At 53.0% G+C, this 21320-nt stretch overlaps 2 protein-coding genes across 7 annotated transcripts in view; one reads left to right on the top strand and one right to left on the bottom strand.

Moving 5' to 3' along the window:
• IQCK (IQ motif containing K) overlaps positions 1-18114 on the top strand; it is a 101042-nt gene extending 82928 nt beyond the window's left edge. For 2 of the 6 annotated variants that reach the window (XM_019666896.1, XM_019666892.1), the window contains one exon: positions 1370-4281. In XM_019666896.1, coding sequence (XP_019522441.1) covers positions 1370-1372 — 3 coding nt within the window. In that variant the 3' untranslated portion in view covers positions 1373-4281. Of the gene's footprint in view, positions 1-1369; positions 4282-11393; positions 11648-11736; positions 11936-12268; positions 12288-14979; positions 15650-16078 lie in introns of those variants that run through there. The other 4 variants (XR_002126704.1, XR_002126707.1, XR_002126705.1 and 1 more) reach the window with 4 other exon arrangements.
• Positions 2182-20914, bottom strand: GPRC5B (G protein-coupled receptor class C group 5 member B). The gene is made up of 6 exons (XM_019666888.1): positions 19865-20914; positions 19130-19249; positions 18453-18536; positions 12362-13375; positions 6692-6804; positions 2182-3402 (listed from the first exon to the last, which is right to left on the bottom strand). Exons 1-6 carry the CDS (start codon positions 19905-19907, stop codon positions 3355-3357), a joined length of 1422 nt encoding a protein of 473 aa, XP_019522433.1. The 5' UTR covers positions 19908-20914; the 3' UTR covers positions 2182-3354.
• Positions 20915-21320: the final 406 nt, after the last annotated feature.

Genomic DNA, 21320 nt, shown 5'->3' with positions numbered 1-21320 from the left:
GGTGTCACCATCGATAGGGGTGTCAGTGTGACCGCCCATGTAGCTTCCATGTATATGGAAGAAAAGTAGACACGTGGAAAAAGTTTTTTAAATTTCCCATGACTTGCAGGCTGGAAGTATTAAAACTACTTTTCTGGTTTGAGTTATCAATACAATTATTAGTACTTCACAAAGCCAAAGGAATGTTGATCGTTATTAAACTGGGGAGACTCCGGGGGATGCCAGCATTTCACATCGCCTCATTTGGCACCTGGGAATTTTACACACTGGGCAATGCCAGGAGGGGGAGAGGTAGGGAAGGGGGACCGATGTAAACCCCACGATTGTAAGTCCACGCACAGGCACTGAGGAGTGGGGAATTGACTTTCCTTTGAGTAAACCTCTTCCAGGAAGCCTTGGGCAGCCTTTGCGTAGCCCGAGTTTGAAAAGGCTGGGCCAGGCTGTGCTGCCGAAGGCCTTCAGCCCACTTCCATTGGGAAATGACTGCACTGCGCGTGGTGTCCACACCTCACCCCGTGCGTGAATCTGGCCAATGGGTGCCCATGGTCACGGGGACATCAGGATCAGGACCAGGCTCCACTGAAAGCTCTGCCCTATATGCAACAACCTCCACCATCCTTTCTGCTCAGAACATGGTCCCACAAGTAGCCAGAGCTGTGACCTTGCTCAGAATCACCCTTCAGGCATTGGCGTCCCACCAGGCATTTGGACACTAGAAGCAGACATTTAAAAACCAAAAAAAAAACCAAACAGAAAAACAGGCTCTTTCCAAAAGGACCCCTTCCCCCACCCAGGGAACTAGGTCTCCATATTTTGGGGGAGCGGCTTTTAGCTCTGGGGACCCCTTCCCTCACACATAGCGCCGTGCTCTGTGTTCAGCGAACTTTCCTGTTTGGCTGGCTCAGGAAGTCACCGGATCACGCTCTTGTCAGGATCACGAAACACTAGAAAAGAGTCTCTTCTGACCGTGTGTTGACCCCAGTGCTCTCTGGAGTTTTTAATGTTGGGTGGGTGGGGGGAACAGGGTGAGTGGTGACAGACTGGTTTGAGCCAAGAGCCTGGAATCTGTCATCATCTTCCGCAAAACTTCCTGCAGTTCCCCCGACCTGCCGAGCACACTCTGACCTCCTTCTGAACTGAGTTACGAATAGCCATGAACGAACGTCGTGTGAATGGGCTTGGAGACTTCAGGTGCTGCCCTCCAAGCACAAAGGCCTCGTGCTCTTCCCGGTGGACCCACGGGGCTGAAACCATAGTCGCCCCGTGGGTTTGGGTGTCACCGGTCTTGTCCACACATCGAAGATTTCCAAGCGGCACGTCTGTCTAGGCGTGTAAATCAACCCTGATTTTCTCTTTTGTTTCTTTACAGTGAAATGCAGAATGGAGGAGGAGGAGGAGGCTGTAGCTAAGGCCCCAGCGCCTTAAACGCTGTGGGTGTCTTTCCTTTCCAAGCGCCAATGACCTCATTCAAGCAGAATGTCCCAGTGATGTTTCCTCTGATGTTTTTTTCTTTAAAGACTAGGTTTGGTACATGTAAACCCAGAACCTTTTCCATAGAAGATAGGATTTGTTGCAAATATGCTTTAGTGCAAATAGTTGATCGTAAGGAAGTTCCAGTCCTACCTTTCTGCGTTATCCCTACATTTTATTCTTTCATCCATCTATTTATCATCAGCGCTTCAGGAATATTCTCCTGCACCAACCGCCACTAAAATGTACAGTGAACTCGAGATCCCAGAGATGGTAAAGTGTCCTGGTTACCAGTTTCCCACTTGTGGCCACCTTTGCAAAGAGCCATATTTCCATGTAAGCTCCAAACCTCCGTCGTGGGATTTAAGCTATCCAGTGAGTATGCTTCGTAAAAAAAAAAATAAAAAGATGACGTTACCGCCTGCGATCATTGCCCAAGGAGACAGGCCCGTAACTTTTTGCAGCTCACCCAGCAAGATGAGACCCTGACACCCAGACCCCAGTAACAGGATTTTTGTTGTCTATGCCCCAAAGTGTGACAGCGAATCCCCCTTTTTCTGGGCATGCTGAATTCCTACCCTCATGTATTCTGAATTTTGCCACTAAACCAGGATTCTCCCAAATCATAGAGCCTCAGACTTCGCCTCCAGGCACATCCAGAAGCCCAGTGGCTGTTCTGGGTTGTTTTGACAAGCTACCACACATCTTAAGTAGATAGTAAAGCCTTTATTTTTTGTGTTAAGAACAGCATTTTGAAAATAAAACCTATCTGCCCATGCTTTACAACCTGTTCGATTTGTAATATTTATATACAGTCACTTATGGTACACATTGATTGTCTCGAAATTTCTGTAACGATTTTTTTTTCTCTTATAAGTATGCAACAGTCAGCCAGGGAAGGATGAAGGTACATTATAAAACACGCATTAATACATTTAATAAATATATATTATCTATCAAAAACGAGCCTTAGCTCTTTATCAATGAATGAAAAGCACCTGCTGAGAACTTCTGTAAGCTGGTAGAATCGTCGCATCAAGGATTATAAAAGCCACAATGCTCCCTTTCAGGTCGGGGTTCAATCCAGCCAACCCAGAAAACCACCCCACACGCTTGCTCAGGGGGCAGCGCTGGATCCCCAGCTTTTAACAGCTGCCTGGGAAGCCCTGGAGACACACAGCGCTTCGCGGCTTGTCTGTCGGTGCTCTGATCCCCTCACTCCCGCCCTCCACGTCTGTGGGGAAATCCAGCACAGAATGCCCACTTCCCATTAAAAGGGGGGACAAGAGTGGCTGTTATAGTCCCAGGGTGATTTTTACAAGCGGACACGGAAAGGTCTGTGCTTACAATTAAGTATTTTGATCACAGGTGCTTCTCTCTGGGTCTTTCCCCACCCCCAGCAGTCTTGTTCACACACATAGATCTTAAACAGAGGTGCCACTTAATTTTATATTTAAACTTAGCTCCGTGGGGGCAGCTGGCTGCCACAGTCTCTTGGCAAAGGTGTCTCTTTGTCCCTTTCAGGTGAAGTCATTAGAAAAATAAGTTCTCTATGCCATCCCCCTCAACTCGCCCGAGCCTCCGCCCCCTATTGGGAGGGCTTTCGGCCCCCTCTTGATCTTAAAGCCAAAATAAAACAAAACCCAGAGCGCAATAACGTATCAGAGGTTTAAAAAAGAAAAGAAGGAAGAACAGGTCTCATTAAGTGAGGTTCCCCATGGCTCCACGCTGGTTCCGTTTTTATGGTGGCGACGCGCGACTTTCCACTCGCAGCCGCTCATGCCAAGCTCAGCGTACACGGCTGGACCATCAAAAACTTAGAAATGGTCGTGTGACTTAATCCCTTCTGCAAGGGGGCTCCCGCAGACCGAGTCACAGCTGGGGTCAGGGAGCGCCGAAGGACTCCAGGGAGCGGGGGTGGGCGACCATTTCCTGGCACAAGAATGTGTCACGCAGTCGGTTTCCACCGGCTGGGACCTACCGGCCAGACCGGGCTGTCTGCGGAGCTGTCATTTTGAGGGTTCCGGGTCTGCATGCACCCGCCCTCACCCCGTCCCCCACCCCAGGTCCTAGCTGCTTTCCCTCCCACTCCTTCCCAGTAAGGACCCCACGTTTCCAGTCCACCCAGTGACACTCCTCACACAGAGGCCTGGACCCTGGTTCTCTAGAAGCAAGCACATGCTGTGGGAGGCGGCTTCCCAAAGGTGAAGAAGGTTAGGGCAGGGCCTGGCGCATTCTGGTGTCATGCTGTCCCCTCCCCAAGCGTGGTGACAAGAAAGGCGCTAGCAGGACGGAAAACCGGAGGAGGGCCACGGGAGGGATGGGCGGGTCGGCATGGTTTACCCCAGGGCTCTGCACGGATGTGGGGTGGGGGTGGGGCAAGGACAGGATACAGCAGAGACTAGGGCCTCGAGAAAAATCAGGTTTATTAAAACATACTCAGACACATTGGCTTGTGAAGAGGTCGGTTCCCCCAAACCGTAACCTTCTTCGTTTTCTTGAAAGGTTAATAAAGGCTTATGGGTTGTTGTGTAGAAAAAAGCAATATAGTGATTAGAGTGTATGCGGAAGGGCCCACCCTCATGTCATGCATTCCATGCCGTCAGGTTACGACACTTTGCTTGGAATCGTTGCTACGGTTATGCTGCCAAACAGTGCAGAGAACATGGGGCTTTGAATGGCCAAGACGTTCGAAATGCCAAAGAACCAAGGAATGACTTCCCGAGGACAGATGGAAACCGTGACAGAAAACGATGGGCTTTGAAGAGAACCATTTGCATGGAACTTGCAGAAAACCAAGTCAGAAATGCCCCCCCCCACACCCTCCAAAAGCAGCGAAGGAAGCCTGACGTGCTCCACCCCGCCCTGTGACTTGCACTACATCAACGGAAGAGGCCCAAGAGCTCACTGCATGCTCGGCGGCCAGGTGCCATCTGTCCATCCCAGAGGGCACCCGGGACACCCTGCCACGTGCCATCACCTTGGAAATCTGCCGTGGCCTTTCTTCCAGCCTGCCAACCCCGGGGGCTTTAAGCTGGTGGCCCCATTTGAGCTTTTGAAGCGAACGTGGGAACAAAATTGAGAGAGGGCTTGGAGGACCACGGGTGAGTGCAGGAAGCAGGAGGGATGCTCGTGGGAAGAGGCTGCTGCCCCAAGCCAGAGTATTGCCATGGCAACGCCAGGGAGGGAGGCGGGCTTGCTTTCCTACCATGGACGCTAGAGCAAGAGGCCCATACAAGGAACAGCGGTTGGTCACCACTTTCTAAATGTCATGGTCACTTCAGCTTCCAGATGGCATCTCCTCTTTGGCACATGTCAGTGTCCCTCCACTGCTACTGGTGGTAAAGCTCACCCCACGATTTGATTGGAATCACACCCACAACCTCCTGAACTGCTCGTGACCCCCCCCCCTGAAATGTGCAGGCTCCCTTGGGTCCGCCTCCATGAAACGGTCATCTCCAAGAGGCCACCGGAGTTGAGGAGGGGCTGATGCTGTGGGGACCTCCATATTCAACCAACACCAGCCTGGGCCACCGGCTGTGAACTTGGTTCTGTTCTACCCCACCCCGAGGATGCAACAGTCTTCCCGGCCACAGTTTCGAATGAGCCTAATACTATTTGCAATTAGCTTTGCTTTAGTTTGTGGGTATTGAGGTTGGTTTGGTATTACGTGTGTGTGTGTGTGTGTGTGTGTGTGTGTGTGTGTGTGTGGCAGCGGGGGAGGGGAGGGCAGTCGGTGTTAGCTTTTCAGTTCAGCAGTGTTCACATGTACACGAAATCCCCTTTGTCTGGGATTCCTGAATCTCCTGGCTGTGAGGTGGCCTGGAGCGGCTACTGTGCCTGATTTCCCCCTCAAGAAAGACGCAGCCAGGGAATAAAATCGGTAAGAGATTCTTATTCTCTGGAACGCGAGTCTTTCACCAGAGGTGTCTTCCAGTGTAACTTGGCGGAGCGGTGGGGATCTGGAAATAAGGATAACACACTAAGAACTCTGTGCTTGGCAAAGTCAGCGTCCGACACCAACGCGTTCACAAAGATCGGATACCTTGCTTGTTCATAACGGGCTGACGAGTTTCCCCCAAAAAAACGCAGCAACTAGTGTGTGAGGCCGCTCCGTTCCTGGGAAGGCTGTGTATCTCCCGTTCTCTGTAATCATGCTTCCCGAATCAATGTGTTTTCTTACCCAGAAACCCACTTCAGTTCCTATGCTTTGAAGGGACCGGGGGGCTTAACAGTGACGGTGATGGGGCTGCTTCCTAACAACATATGTTCTAGCACAACGCCTCGAGTCAGGCTTTTCTTGGCACCCAACAATCGGACAGCCCAGCGGACGGTGGGGCGTCCTCAGAATGCTAAGCTGCGCGTCTTTTTGTCTTTGAGCCTGCTCCTTACCCGTGCAGACCAGAACCTAGCATGCCACTCACAAGGCCCAGAAAACCAAAGCTCCCTCGAGAGATCAAAGACCATCCCTGAACTTCCATCAAAAAACAAAAGCGGCTCATGAGAGAATGAATGGAAACCCAGTTGACACATGTGAGCGGGCTCATGCGCTGTTTCTGGAAGAAGCACGGAGCTGTGTTTGGAAATTAAATATGGGGATGAGAGCGCCTCTGTGGACGCGCCGGAGAAACAAAATGATGTCATTCCACGCAGGCAAAACATAAACAGTGACAATTTCTGCTGAAGGTCTGTTTGGCATCAGATAGGAAACCTGCTTTTGTGTTCCTGGGAGAGGAATGCTAATCACTTCCATTTCTTAAGACAATTCTTCAGGAGTGGTGGTGGGGGCAGGGAACCCGCCTGGGGGTGAAGAGGGCAGGGTGGGGGGGGCTACATGTCAGCAAAATCCCCCAGGGCTTCACAGTCCTGGGCTTTTCCTACAAGTTACCTCCCAGGGAGTCAGTGAGGGTACCTTGTATACAGTGAGAGCCAGAGAATTCACTGGGTACAGGAGTCCCAAGAAACAGGGACCCTTTCAAAGGTACGTACAGGTTGGTACAGTCGGTATAGGTGGGTCTCGGTGTGTGGAGAAGGGGGTGGCGAGGGGAAGAAAACCAATGGAAGCATCGCATGCGTTCTAGCCGCGGCGGGGGTAGGGGGGGGGGCATCAGCAGCCTCCACAGAGCAGTGTGTCCCCTTTGAAGCTTGAAGCTGTCACCCCCCCACCCAACCCCCCACAACTCTTAGCCTTCCTGCCAACACGTCACCTCTCAATACTTACAGTCCCGCCATTGAGCACGACGGCCATCTCAGTTGGCTGATAGACGTTGCTTCTAAACGGAGCGCTGGGTCGGCTCCCCAAGCTGCCATTGCGAAATCCTGCTGTCCGGAGCGCTGAGAGGGGGAGGGAGAGGCAACACACACACAAAAACGCCAAACACACAAAAAAAACACAAGACACGATTTTGTTTGCTTCCCCTGCATCAACACCATACTCAGGGCGCACCCCTCCCCCCACCTGCCTCCCCTTTGTCACAAGCCCGATTTCAAACAAAAGTCACAAAGGGGCTTTGTTCTCTGGCTCTCTTGGAGCCTGACCCATCTCAGTGAGGCTGGGAAGTTTGTAGAATCCAGGCGGCAGGCCGCTGGAGGGGGGCAGGGTGGAGTCTCTAGCCGCGCCCCCAGCCGCCAGCCCCTGCAGGCCACGCTGGCCACGGGTGACAGGGAAGCACCTCTGCATCCCTCAGAAGCTCTCCGACAAAAGACCTCCTCACTACAGAAAGTCATGCATGTCAAGTTCAACATCCAGCTGTTCAATGCCGCGCCCTTCAACAACACACAGGTGGGGGCATCAGTCTGTGATAGAGGTCGTCTTCCTGGGGAAAGTGAGGGGAGACAGCACAGAGGAAATCCAACCACTTGGGGAGGGTTATTTCTAAATAGTGGGAGAAGCCCGTCTGTAGAAGCTACCTACTGTATGATTCTATCTGTAATTCTGGAAAAGGCCAAACCTCAACTGCAACACGGATGAAACACGGACGCAAATTGTTAATATTAGGGAAACCGGGGGAGGGGCATGTGGGAACTCGCCATATTTCCTGCTCAATTTTTCCGTAAACCTAAAACTGCCCTCAAAAAAACGGTGGAGAAAGAAGTACTATAAAAAAATCAAAAGTCCATCTCAATTGCGTGATGGCATCTTTATTGTGTTCCCTCTCATTAAAGCCCCCAATCTTGCTTTTGCTAAGAAAAGCCTCTCCTAAAAGCCTTCCTGAAAGAAGTCATTTTTCTGGCTAAAAAGTAACAAGAGAGCTTGGGACTTTTACACATTCCTTGGGGCAGGTGACCAGAAATCACGTTGGTCATACTGTTAACCTTCCGCAAGTGCCAACCAAGAGACAGGCACTGTGAAAGTACTTTTAATATATTAACTTGTTCAGTTGTCGTAGCACAATAGGTACTTTTATTATTTCCACTTTACGTGGGGCTCAGAGAGATTAAGTAACTTGCCCAAGGTCACACAGCCGGGAAGTGGCAGGACCAGCATTGGAATTCAGGCAGGGAATCTGTGTCTGTCACACGATACTGGCTCCGGATACTATGGTTTGAAACCACCACACTTAGTTCCTTAGAAGTGACTTGAATTTAAGTGACATGAGGGGCATCTCAGCCCAGACTGGACCAAAGAAACTGAAGCACGGTAGGGCATGCATGTTCTAAGACGTCCCTATGCTTTAGCATCTCCAAGCCTTCAGCAGCCTGCTATGCATGTGCTGAGTAGGAGGAGCTAGGGCACAGCACCAGGGGACAGAGGACACCACTCATGGACTCTTACTAGTCTCAGTGCCCAGCCTAGAACCGCTTGAAGAGAAGGAAGACCAAACAACACAGCTTTCCTCAAAATGCAGAGACCTGGCCAGCTGTGCTAGGGGAATTGGGCTCCAACAGATTCCCCTCCACTCTACACGCCAGCCTGTGGGGTGCTTTGACCCCAGGGGTCCCCCTCTATAGTGGCTATTTGTGGTTCTTCTCTGGTAAATGTCTCTCCCACGTTCTAGGTCCCTGACTGTTGGCGGCCTCTTCCCCTGGCCTCGAGGTGGGCATGGGATTTAGGCCTGGCCAATCAGGGCGTCACATCTCCCCAGCCATGCTGATTGGTTCAGGGAAGGGCCATCAGGTCCAGTCAGAGCTAACGCTGGGATTTTTGCTTAAGCATCCTGGGAAATCGCCCTCCTTTCTACCGGGGCACTGTGCAAGCCTAGCGCTGTGGGCTGCCACGGTGCTGACAGAGCCAAGAGATGGCGAACGACCAGATCTTGTCACTTTGAGCTTCCGAGATCTAACCCACTCCTGAAGCTTGTCCCTAGTACATTAGTTTTGGTGTCGTTTTGGTTAAGCTGATTCAATTCAGATTTTTTTATTACTTGCAACTTCAAGAATCCCAACTAACACCCCCACTTTGACCTAGGTCAGCTCTAACAGGCAAGCAGGGCCCACCCCTAAGGGGGTCCCCACAGGAATCACAGATCAAAAGTTGAATGCCAGCCTCCTCCTGTCTAGACTCTGCAGGTGAGGCTAGATTAGCTTGGCCCGTCCGCAAAGCCAACTCAGGGCCTTGCACTGGGAAGCTAAGAGTCAGACTTTAAATAGCCTATGGCCCTAATGAGATCTGAGAGCCCAAATCCCCTAACAGAAGCAAGAACACTTTTCTTTCCTGCTCCTTTGAAAGGCGAACATTTAATGCCCCTCATTAACGCTTTCCAAGATGTGATCTGAGGTGCTGCATCCTTTAGGATATTTTAATCTTTTTACTCACATACCTCATGCCTTGTTGATACTTACGAATAAACATTAGGCTGGTGAAGTCTTATGTATATATCAGGGGTCTCAGGGGGAGGAAATGAGGGAGCAGAGGCCTCTGGGGCGCTGGGGCATGGCTGGGCCACAGGCCAGCCAGGGGAACGCCCTTCCCACCTCTTAGAGTCAGGGGCAGACTTTCAAGGGAAGAGAACCTGAAAGGCTGGCTGGTTAAAATGCCAGAGAAAGGGGGCCACTGTGGCACCTGGGCAAGGGCCCTTGTGGGTCCTGGTTCCCTAAAATATAAGCTGGCTGAGATCAGCACCAAAGATGACAACAGCTGTTCTCACCATGGCAAGGGGGCGTGCCCATGTGTTCCCCAGCTAGCAAAGCAAGGATTTCTAGAACAAAGGCAGCCCCAGCTAGGATGCCAGTTTAGCCTCTCTCTGCGAGTTTTCTGAGGGAACTGGCTTTGCCTGGAGCCTGCCCTGCCCGGTCCCATGTGAATTTCGGTGGACACACATTTGGAATGATGCAAACTAGGGCTATTTTAAAAAGTCTGACAACATCCAAGGTTGTTGAAGAAGTGAGGAAATGGAGCTCTCATACAGTGATTAAGGGGCGGGGGGGGAGACAGTAAATGCGTCCACCATTCTGGGGAGCCGTCTGGCAGTTTATATTAAGATTTAAAGTTGCAGATTCTTTGAGGCACCTTTCGGTGCAGTTTTGCAAGGATTTTTTTTTTTTTACAAGGAGTTAAGTGAGCAAGGGCACAGAGATGAATGGATAAGAATGTTCATCGCAGCATGACTTTATATGGAAAGCCAGAAGCAAGTGGGATACTTCCCAGCTGAAGATCAGGAAACTCAATCATGGGGCTTGTTGAAAAGCTCTGCATCTTGGGAGGGGTAGTGTGGCTCTGTGGTCCCTGACCCGGAAGGGCCTCCAGCCATGACACTGGTTGAAGCAAGCACGCGGCACAACACCTCTGAGACAAGTGTTTTCAACCTGCTGACGTCTCAGAATCACTTGGAGAGCTGAAAGAATTCCTACACCCAAGCAGACGTCACCAGAATGAGGGGCAGGCACTGGGCATGATTTTCAGCCGCCCAAGTGAGCCTCATGTGCAACCAGGGTAAGAGCGGCTCTGTGGGATTGTTGTGTGTGTGTGTGTGGGGGGGGACGTAGAGCAGGCTGTGTGTGTGCTCATCGAGAGATGTCTGGCAAGATGGGAGCACACCGACCGCAGTAGCTGCCTTTGGGCAGTGGGACTTGGAGCATTTTTTATTATTTGTACTTGGCCAAACCTTCTACATGATTATCAATCTTTTGTCATTAGAAAAGAATAATAAAGCTATTTTTGTTTTGGAAAAGAAAGAGGGGGACTGGAAGACAAGTTCCTTGGCTCTAGTACATGTCAGGGTGTAAAACAGATGGGGCGGGGGGCACCTCTGGACCCCCCACAGCCCCCTGTGCCAGCCCTGGCACTGGTGGTCCCGACCCGGGTCCCAGTTCCCTTTGATCTGTGGGCCTTATGTGGGTATGAGGTATTGGCTGCATTTTCACAGGGAAAGATCATGTATGGGATTCAGAAAACCAGCTTTCCCCCTCCCTGCTCTGCTGTGTACGTACAGCATGAGCTGGAACAAGTTGCCTCAGTTTGCTGCTCTGTACAATGGGACTGACAACCCCTGTCTTCTCAATGCAGAGTTGTCCTGACATGTCAGTGAGATGAGGGACTCTAACGTGCTTTGAGAAGAGTAGAGCAATGCTGTAGCAGCGTGGTCAAGCGTGTCAGCTCTGGAGTCAGCTCACCTGGGGTCACACCCCAGCTCTACCTCTTGGGCAAGTCACTTAGCCCTTCTGTGCCTCCGTTTCCTGTCTGCAAATGGACCTTATTGGGTTACGGTAGGCATGAAGTGAGATTAGCTACTATGATGCTCCGAACGGGAGCTGGTCCGTGATAACAAGCACGTAGTAAAGGTTAGCCATCCTTAGTTTTGAAGACCTTAATACTTGGGTAGTTCCAGCATTCCCATTTCACTGCAAGGAAACTAGACCATCAAGTTTTTAACCTTTGGCGGGGGTGGGGGGGAGTGGGGGGGTGGTCACAGACGGCTCTGAGAAACTGACAAAGTGACAGACCAATTCCCCGATGAATGTATGAAAATGTACATCCATTTCAGGGGTTCCCACTACCAGGGAGTCCCTGGGGAGTCCCCGGGGCTCAGATAAAGAGGATCCTGTTCTAGAAGGAGCCGAGGAAGAGGTGGCAGGATCTCAGGAACTGGCCAGGCCCCTGGCCTCTGCTCATCCCCTGAAGGGTCCTCTGGGTTCCTGGAGGTGATCCCCACGCTGCCCTCCCAAGTCAGTCACCTGCACCAGGTCTCAGGCTCTGCTCTCAGGGGAACCCAACCAAGATGCACATCCAACATGCCAGGTACTGTGGGAGCCCTTTGTATGTTCCACTCAGCGTGTGACTGCTCAGTACAGCTCTGTGAGACACATTCTCTCATTTCTCTTTGACAGAGAAAAACTGCAGCTCAGAGAGGTAAAGTACTCAAAGCCACACATCCAGGAAGTGGCCGAAGCAGGATCTGAACCCAGACATCTGACTCAGGGGTCCAAATTCCTACACTCTTGGTTCCGGATGTCAGGGACCGGGCACGAGCATTGTCCCTCCCCCTCTACATTTGGGCTGCAACCACGGACACTTCCAGGGAGCCAGGTAATTAATGTTAACACGTTGGAGGGCTGGGTCAGGGACAATAGGGAATGGTGGGGAGTGTGGCAAACAGGAAGTGGATCTCCATCCAGAGGGGCAGCCACACCCCAGTGAGGGGTAAGAGGCAGGGCCATCGAGCCAGCTCCAGACAATTGCTACTAGCTGGGAACCGTGGCCTGGTGTTGCCAGATCCAACTTCTCAAAAGACGCCAGGAACCTGGCTGGGTGTTTATATTAAATTAGGTGGAAATGGATAGAAAAAAAAAATCTAGATGAATAAAAATTCTAAATCAACGTTAACAGGAGGGTTAACCTTTATGGGCTCTGCTGTGCCAGGGCCAGCCATCCCCACTGGAGACAAAGAAGAGAGTCTTTTTAGGACAAGCGTTCCCAGAGCCTCAGCCAGCGGGCGGCGCCCCGCTCGCTTACCTGCGTTGTGCTCGTCCATGGAGAAGGCCTTGTTCTCCATGTAGGTCCGCGGCAGCTGCACGTCCTCCTCGAAGGCGGTCTCCCGCATCCTCGGCTGCGACGTGTCGAAGTAGTTGGGCGTGTTTTCCTGCGGGGCCGGCAGGATGGTGCAGTGGATCTCAGGGATGGCGTGGAAGATGACGAAGACCCAACCGCTGGCCACCAGCGTGATGGCCAAGGAGGGGTCGCCCCAGGCGTCGCCCTGCCGCAGCTCGGCGTTGCCGAACAGGTACATGGTCACCCAGGCCACCCAGATGAGCACGGAGAGCACGGCCGTGACCAGCAGGCAGGCCCCGTTCTGCTTCCACTTCTTGAACTTGCCGCACAGCGTGAAGAGGGCCAGCCCCAGGGCGGCGGCGAGCAGGAACATGTCGTAGATGAGCGCCATCACGAAGTCCATGGGCTCGTAGGCGCAGGCGGGCTTCGCGTCGCGCAGCACCGTGAGCACCAGCCACTCCACGGCAATGATGACCTGCACCAGCATCAGGCACAGCGCCGCGCCCACCAGCTGCCGGCCCGACGGGCTCTTGCCGTGGCGCACCAGCCTGCGGAGGCGCCACGCCTGGCTCAGCAGGCAGGAGAAGCAGAGCGCGAACAGCACGCCCCACAGGAACCGGCGCACCGAGCAGATGGTCTCGTCCTCCCGGATGATGAAGGCGAACGTCAGCCCGAAGAGGCCCAGGGTCCCCAGGAGGAAGAGGAAGTGGAGGCCCACGGGGTCCTTCTTGTCCTTGTCCTTGACGAACGGCAGCCGCACCAGCAGGATCAGCATCAGGAGCAGTGTGATCAGGGCGCCCGCCCCGGCCACCGCCTCCACCACGATGCCCCAGATGGTGTCCAGGTCACACAGGGACACGTACTGAGGGAGGAGATCCAGCCCGCAGCCCCGGGACGTGCTGGCGTTCTCAGAGGCCCCGGAGGCGATCACAGAGAGCAGGAGGAAGGCGAGGGCTTGCTGGGTTCTCATCTTCCCCTCTGACGCCATGAACGTGCCGGAGAAGTAGGGGGTAGGAAAAAAAAAAAGATCAGTTCACCGTAAGACTCTCCCACTCTTCCGACTTTTTAAGGAGACCCACCTCACTTCAAACCCGCTAGCCCACGTCGCGCCTTTGGGCGCTCAAGAAAAGGCACCCGTTTCTCCAGGCAGCACAGCCAGTCACGGCGGGTGGGGGTGGGGAAGGCTTTCAGCTCCCATCTGCAGCCTTGGCCGGGCCCAGCGAACAGCCATGAGTCATCACTGCTAGTGGTGGAGGAAAGTGAGAGGAAGACTCACTTTCTCTGAATACCCTTTCATGGTCTTTGAATTTGAGGCCACGTCTGACCTCTTCAAAAATAAGGGGATACGATGAAACTTGAAAGAGATAGCCATGGGCCAGGAGCTGCTGGGAGAAGGGCACGCGTCACCCCATTTCAGTCTTTCAGTGGTAACAGCTGACAGCGACGACTCGCTCTCGGCCAGGCACGCACCCCACCCAGTCCTCACACGGGTGATAAAACAGTCCCCCGAAAGTTAGGACGCTTGCCCAAGCTCACACCACCCAGCTCCTAGAAGCCTCCCTGCATTTCAAATGCAGTACCGTAGACCCAAAATGAACTGTCTCCCAGGGTTCCACACTTGTCCTCTCTTCTCACAGCACCCCCCCACCCTCCAAAGATTTCCAGAGACTCCATCCTCTCACTCCACGCCAGTCCACTTCTCCGGGGTGGCTCACAGGATGCTCTTTGGCGCTCTCTCTGGCCCACATGCAAGCTGGGGACGGGCTTAACCCAAGTCTCCCCTGGCCCTTACAGTTCCCTGTGCTTGGATGCGCCTCCAACCCCCAGCATGGAAAACATGCCCCGCAGCGCTGGTCTCAGCTCTAGTCATCCACTCAGACCTTGGCCAAGGTCACACCCCCATTCTTCTCTACTGGGGCCTCCTCTTTCTGTCTTAGCTCTAATACTTGTCACCTTTGTGCGTTTCCTTTGTATCTCGCATCCCTTTCTCCTCTCCTCCCCTCCTTTCTTTCCCCATGGCTAGCTGCAAGAGGACAGGGACACTGTTTGTCCTGTTCATCAGCACAGACCGGGATTTCTCAACCTCGGGACGACTGACATTTTGCGTGTGGTCATTCTGTGTTGCGGAGCCCGTCCTGTGCACTGTAGGATGTTTAGCAGTGGCCCTGGCCTCCAGCCACTAGACGCCTGAAGCAACCCCCCTCCCCCAGTTGTGACAACCCAATCTTTAGACAGACACTGCCATATGTCCCCTGGGGGTAGGGGGGGGGATATCACCAGGATGAGCATGACCCGTATAGACTGAAGCACTAGCACACAGTTCTGGCACAAAGTAGATGCTCAGTAAATGCCCCCAAGTCACCAGGACTCTCCTCTACCCACTGCCACTTTGCTTTGAAGGGAGCCGGGCCTTCAGAGAGCCCCGGGCTGTGCAGCTCGCCTGCACAGCTCCAGAGGGACTTGCTGCCTTAGCTCCACCCACATGTGCGGCTGTAACCAGCCAACTCCAGGCAACTCCAGCCCGTCCCTGGGGCTTCCCTAAGTAAATGCAGTATCGACCACCTCCCTCTGCTCTTTTACAGGATCCTGAGAGCAGCTCCTATCCTGCCTTGGCCGTGAGGCCATTGACTGGGATAAATTATTGATGCCACCGACCCAGAAGGGGCCTGGTGCTGCGGGGACCGTCACCTTTGCCTATCGATAAGAGAAGGCGGGCTCAGAACGGAAGGCGTCTGGCAAGAGATGGTCCTTACACAAGCATCCCAGCATCCCACTCAAGCAAATTAGAGGTGACGATGCACCCCAAACATTGGCAATGGGGCCCACGGTCTAGCCACTATTCATGGCCCTGCCACGTCGGTCACTGGAGTGCCACTGCAGCTACTTATCTCTTGTCTACACACCACCTGTGCAGTTATTTACTTAACCGACTCACCAAGTCCTTGAAATCGACTCACTTAAAAGAAAACTCAACACATTGAAATACTTATCTCTCGAAATGTTAAAATTGCTTGTTGACGTAACTCACATTGTATGCCCAGTGGTATATCCCAACATACTACCCTTTGGAAAAATATCGTCCTGGCCAGAGCCGCTTGTCACAAAGTCCTGTAAACGTGATGGGGGTGAAAATTCAACAACCGGAGATGTGGAAACAGAATGCCATCAGCGCCCCTGACAGGGTGAAGGGGCCCTACACTGTCGTTCCCCCAGACATCTCATCAATGCCAAAAGCGATTACAAGACTTCTCAGTAAGTAAACAGGACACACCCCACGCAGCCTCTCTCTGGGTCACTCAGCAGCCAACCGCAGCCCCAGCGGGGCTAGGGGGATGAGGGGTAGGACCACCAGCCCTCCCTCCACATGGCCTCTAGGCCAGTGGTTCTCAACCAGGGGCAGTTTTGACCCCAGGGGACATTTGGCCACGTCTAGGGACATTTATGGTTGTCATAACTGGGGAAGGGAGTGCACCTGGCACCTAGTGGGTGGAGGCCAGGGACGCTGTTAAACATCCTACAAATGTACAGGATGCCCTCCTCCCCCAACAACAAAGAATTATCCGGCCCAAATGTCCATAGCTCTGAGGCTGAAAAAGTCTGGTTTCTACACTGGAGGTCGGAGTTGATGGGGAAGGTGTCAGGAAACCAGCCAGGCTCTCACCCCACGTCCCCTCCTTGCAGGAACTTGGCCTTCGTTGGCTGCCTCCACTCACTCGCTTGAGATTTCCTCTCTCCAGACCTGCCTACAAACTGGGACTTGGTTTCCCCAGCTCCTCCTCCTACCCGGCTGGCCTTCCAGCCACAACAGGAAACCAACGGGGGATGATGAAAAAAGCCAAGATGGCGACCATGCTTCTGGCCCCGGTCCAGGTCTCTCGCTTCCACTCCTGACGTGGTCAACGGACACACCCTTGATTTCTGCTTTCATTCCTGAGCGTGGAACGCGCTGTTTCCGGGACAGCTGTTGTTTTTGTTGCCTAGTGTCCATTTATTTGTCCCGTTTCTGAAAGGAGTTCCTGATTGCCCTTCGGAAAGCCACCTCAAGCCCTAGCGCCGAGCACCTGACCCAGGCCTTGCCAATCAGAGCTTTTGTCCTGCCCTTTGGCCACACGATGGGTTCATGGACAGATGCATGGCCCCATCAGACCCGTGATAATCAGCCTTAGGCTGTTTGGTACAATGAACTGGAAGGCGGTCTTCTCTTTCTGTTAGGGGTTGATAAGCTAGAAGGGGGTAGGCCTGGAGCTGTAGAGGACCTATTTACCGTCATAGGGAGAGGACCTGTGCCAGAGTAAAGCTGACCCAGAGGCCAAGTGATGGAATAGAGTCCTAATACATTGATTGGCTGGATTCAGCCATGCCTAAAGCCAGATACCCTGGTCTTCGCAGTTCTAGCAGCCAGTTATGTTTCCTTTTTTGGATTAAGCCAGTCTGAGCTGAGTTTGTGTTACTTGCCAACAGAGAAGTTCTGTTATTCCTCCAACGCCATGTGGCCCTCTTCTTCCGGGAAGTCCTCTGTACCCAGTACCTAGGCAGCCAGGGGCTTTGGCAGGGTCCAGCTCAAGTGGGTCGTTAGCGTTGCCAAGGATGCCCAGGAGTTGACAGCCACCCCAATCTATAGAACCCTTGTCCATGGTGACTGGGAGGCCTACAGACTGCCTCACAGAATAAAGCCGAGTTTGGCCCACCTAGGATTTTTGGAGGGTTCAAAATTGCCCTGCAGAGTTTTCTGTTTCTGCCAGTGACAGTGGCAATGACTGTTGAACCCTGGTGCTTCCTATGCTCCAGGCGCTCTTCTGTACTCTTCACATACGAGTATATTAATGCCTTTATCATCTGTACAATGATGCTATAAAGCAAGTACCATTACTATCTTCATTTTACAGGAAATAAAACAGGGAGGTCAGCTGGCTTGTCCAAGGTCACACAGCTAGAAAGCAGAGCCAAGAGACAAACAAGTGCACTGTTGTTACTGGGCTCTTACCGCAGGCCAGGGCTCTAGAAATGTCACCTGGCGAGCCCTTTGCTGGCAGTCTGTCTGAACTAGGTTCTCCCGCCCTTTATGCTCTGTGCCAGTACTTTGGATCTTTGTTGCATGTGCCACAATTTTCAATTATTTTATTCCTCTTTCAGTCTGTACCCCCACCCCCACACCCTAGTTCGTCTTGTTTTGCATCGATACCCCAATGCCTGGCACACGGGCAGGGCTCACAGCCCAGTTGCTGAATGAATGAATTGCTAAATAGGGTCTCCGACCCTCATGTCACCAGCAGACAGCTGCTCTCACTGCCATCTACCAGAGGAGGGGATGGACGGTCTCAGAGGTTTCGGTCAAAGTTTGATCCTTGGAAGACAACAGCACCAGCATCACCCAGGAACTTGTTAGAAGGCGGACTATTGGGGAGGGGGCCCAGCCCCCCATGTCCGCAAGCCCCAAGGGTACGCAGATGCTGGGGCACACTGAGGACAGGGGCGGCAGGGGCGCCCACTGTCAGGTAAGCCCGTCCTGCTGCACCAGCCAGCCACCTGGTGCCTCCCACCCTGGTGGGCTGAGCTGCTCTCCAGGAACCCCAAACTGAACAATACAGATGAGAGGTTCCGAGTCAGCCGCCAGGCAAGGCTGACTAGGGCAGGATGAATATATGGCAACAAACCCGTGGGATGGAGGCGTGCAGCTCCTCCAAAGGAGTCATGAATAAATGCGAACGAATGTGCAAGCCTCGGCTCACATGCTAATTACCGGTGCTGCCAGCCAGGCTCCCAGAAATGGGCCTCACTTAGCCCTTCAGTACCCTGCATCACACACACACACACACACACACACTCACACACTCACACTCACACTGTCTCCCTGCAGAGGGGCGAGAAGCAGGTGGTCCAGCCTCACGCTATGTCTCCATTCCCCCACAAGCTGGGGCCTGCAGAGGCTGGAAAGAATTCAGGCAAGATTCCTTGTGTGAGAAAGGCAGCGCTGCGTGCCCAAAGGCCGCGGACAGGGCTGGTCCCCTAGCCACGCTCCCCACCCAGCTCTGCGTCCTTCCGAGGCAGAACTTACGGTTCCAAGTCCCGCTCCTGCCACTTGCTGGCACCCTGTGACCCCAGGCAGCCGACTTAACCTTTCTTGCCTCAGTTTCCTTATCTGAAAAATGAGGGTGATAATAGTACCCATCAAGTGGGGGCTGCTGTGAGAATTAAAATAATGAACAATTAGGGTTTCGGGCAATAGTTACTATAGGGGAAGCAATACTATAAAGTGTCTGTTAAGTACATAGAAAAGATTGGCAAATGTTGGTGAGCTTTTCTTACTGCTTTTCCAGGAGGGGCGGTTGCCATGGAGATGGAGTTGGAAGTGGGGCTCACCAGGTGTCTGTCCACCACTGGTTTCCAGCCTCCCCCATCACAAACCAAGTAAAGAGGTCCCTGAGGTGGTGTGAAGGGGCGATGCCTTTGGGGGTGGTCTGCCCTGAGAATCCCCAAGGCCCCCCTGATCTCTGCAGTGGGAACCTCATTGTGAGGGTGATTTTCCCATGAGGAACCCAGGCCAGAGGAATGGAGGCCAACCTGACTGCCCCGAAACCAGGTGTCTCTGATGAGGGCTCAGAGCCAGGACACCCAGAGACCAGACACAAGCCATCCTCTGGGAACCAGCACCCCATCTTCCTACCCACACGTGTGAAAGGAGATATAGGCTGTACAAACCGGCTCTGGAGCACACCCTCGGACCAGCCTCACCTTGGCCACCATCATCAGGGCTCCAAGGAGGCCATTCATCCTCCATCCCAGGGTCCCCTCTCAGTGCCCAGCAGGTCAGAGGCCTCCTAAACCCACCTTCTCTAAAGAGGAGGGCAGGCACTGGAACATGGAAAGGAAAGAAAAAATGAGCAGATGGGGAGGGGCTTTCCTAGTTCTGGGCATGGACTGGTAACGGGATGAATACCTGGCACAGAATTCACACTCCCATGTGCCTCCTGGAGAGAAGACCTCAGTGGGAGACAAGCCAGACAGACAGAACTGTGTGACACTGGGCAATACTTAACCTCTCTGACCCTCAGTCTCTTTTTCTGTAAAATGAACGTAACGATAGTGCCACTGGTATGAAAAATACATGAAAAGTACCCAGCAAGGTGCCTGGCACACATGGTGTAGATTAATATTATCTTATTAAAAAGATAATCGTGATTCCCATTGTCCCGCTGGGAAAATGAAGGTAGAGGAGAGGCAGCTTGGCAGAGGTTTACTGGAATTTACGGGCCAAGCTGCGACTGGACCGATTTCTCCCAACGCCCGACCTCAAGGCCTTTCCACTGCACCCCCGGTTTGACCACCCCCCGTGTCTGGCAGGCACCCGGGATTACACTCTGCCCCAGCCCACTCCTGTTACAGTGGCTGGTGCATTTCCTGCCGGGCAGGATTAAACTGTTAGGAGGTTTCCTAACATTAAACTCTTTCCTAGAGCTGCAATCTCACCCTCTGTTATCTTTTCCAAGTTACACCATCTCACGGTCTTCATTTCCCAACACTGCCCAGACCACCAGCCTGTTTGGGAGCCGTGGAATTTAATAACCCTCAGAGGTTAGTCAATAGGATTGCCAGAACACAAGCTCTTTGCACAGGAATATGCAAAGCAGCCCCGATCCTGTAAATAAAAGCAATCATTTAAATGCAAACTGCATCCTTGGCTGCCCTTCCCCACTGGCTGGTGATTCCTTTTGGGCTGTAATCCGGAGAAGAAAATGTGACTAACTCAGAACCCCCCAGGAAGCTCCGTGTGGAAGCGTCTACGGGGCCATGGGCTCTGGGTGGGGGCTGCTCAGGGTGGGCCAGGGCTGCTTCAAAGTGGGGAGAAGATTTAAAAGCCCGAGCCACTCCTCGAGTGGGCTCCCAGGGATGGCCAGGCTCAAAGCGATCCCCACAGGCTGGACAGAGACCCTCGGAGGCTCCCGGCGCCTTGCCATCCCCAGAGGCAGAAGGAAAGGGAAGTTACTTTCCATGTCCTTGTGGAGGTCAAAGGAGCTTTTAAAAATCAGATCCTGTGGCTTCCCACTCAAAACTCTCCAAGGGTTCACTGGCCCAAGGAGTATAAAACCTACACTACTTTCCGGGGCCCAAAAGTTTGAGGTCTGGCTGGTCCCTGCCATCCCCTCTCCTGCCCACCCCCCCCACCCCCATTCTGCCTAAGAGCTCGAGACACAATAGCCTTTGTTCAGCTCCCCTAACTTCATTCCCACCCCCAAGCCTTTGCGTTTGCAGTGCCCTCTGCCTGGTGCAGTCTCACCCACAAGATCTCCCAGTGTGTGTGTGTGTGGGGGGACATCTTGGGGGCTCCACTCACATGCCACTCCCCTAGCCTTCCCTTATGTATACAAACCCTTGTCACTTTCTTTTACAGCACTGAGTGATTTTCCTGGCAGCCCTTGTCCTAATCGGAAGTTGTATCTGTTTACTTGTGTGTGTTCACCGCCTCCCCAGCACCCTGAGAGCAGGGGCTGGTCCACGTTGCACACTGCAGTGCCCCAGACCCACTTCTGTAGCTGGCACCCTTACTGAAATAAAGATGTTTGAGCTTCTCTTTCTAACAAGACCGCTTGCCTCGGCGCCTGTGCCCCAAATGGCGAACGAATCCTTCCCCTTCCATGTTCGTCCCTTCCCAACACAGCTGACCCCTTTTCAGACTTAAGAGCAGGGAGCCGGCAGGAAACGTGCGCTCCACGGTCTAGAAACAAAACTGGCCTGGTGGAGGGCTCCCAGCCGACAGACGCCGATTTGCATTCTATTTACATCTACTTGCATGCAGTTTAACTCGAACTCTGAATCCCCCGAACGCCCCCACCCCACCGAGGAAACTTCTTAATCAAGGTTCCTTGGCTGAAGTTCCGAGGCTTTTGTGTGCCAAATGGCCTCCGCCCCCAACTTCTCTAGTCTT

This window comes from Hipposideros armiger, unplaced genomic scaffold, assembly GCF_001890085.2.
Source record: "Hipposideros armiger isolate ML-2016 unplaced genomic scaffold, ASM189008v1 scaffold_480, whole genome shotgun sequence".
In the NCBI taxonomy this organism is placed as follows: Eukaryota; Metazoa; Chordata; class Mammalia; order Chiroptera; family Hipposideridae; genus Hipposideros; species Hipposideros armiger.
The sequence above is the reverse complement of the archived record's forward strand: the minus strand, read 5'-3'. Positions and strand labels throughout refer to the sequence as shown.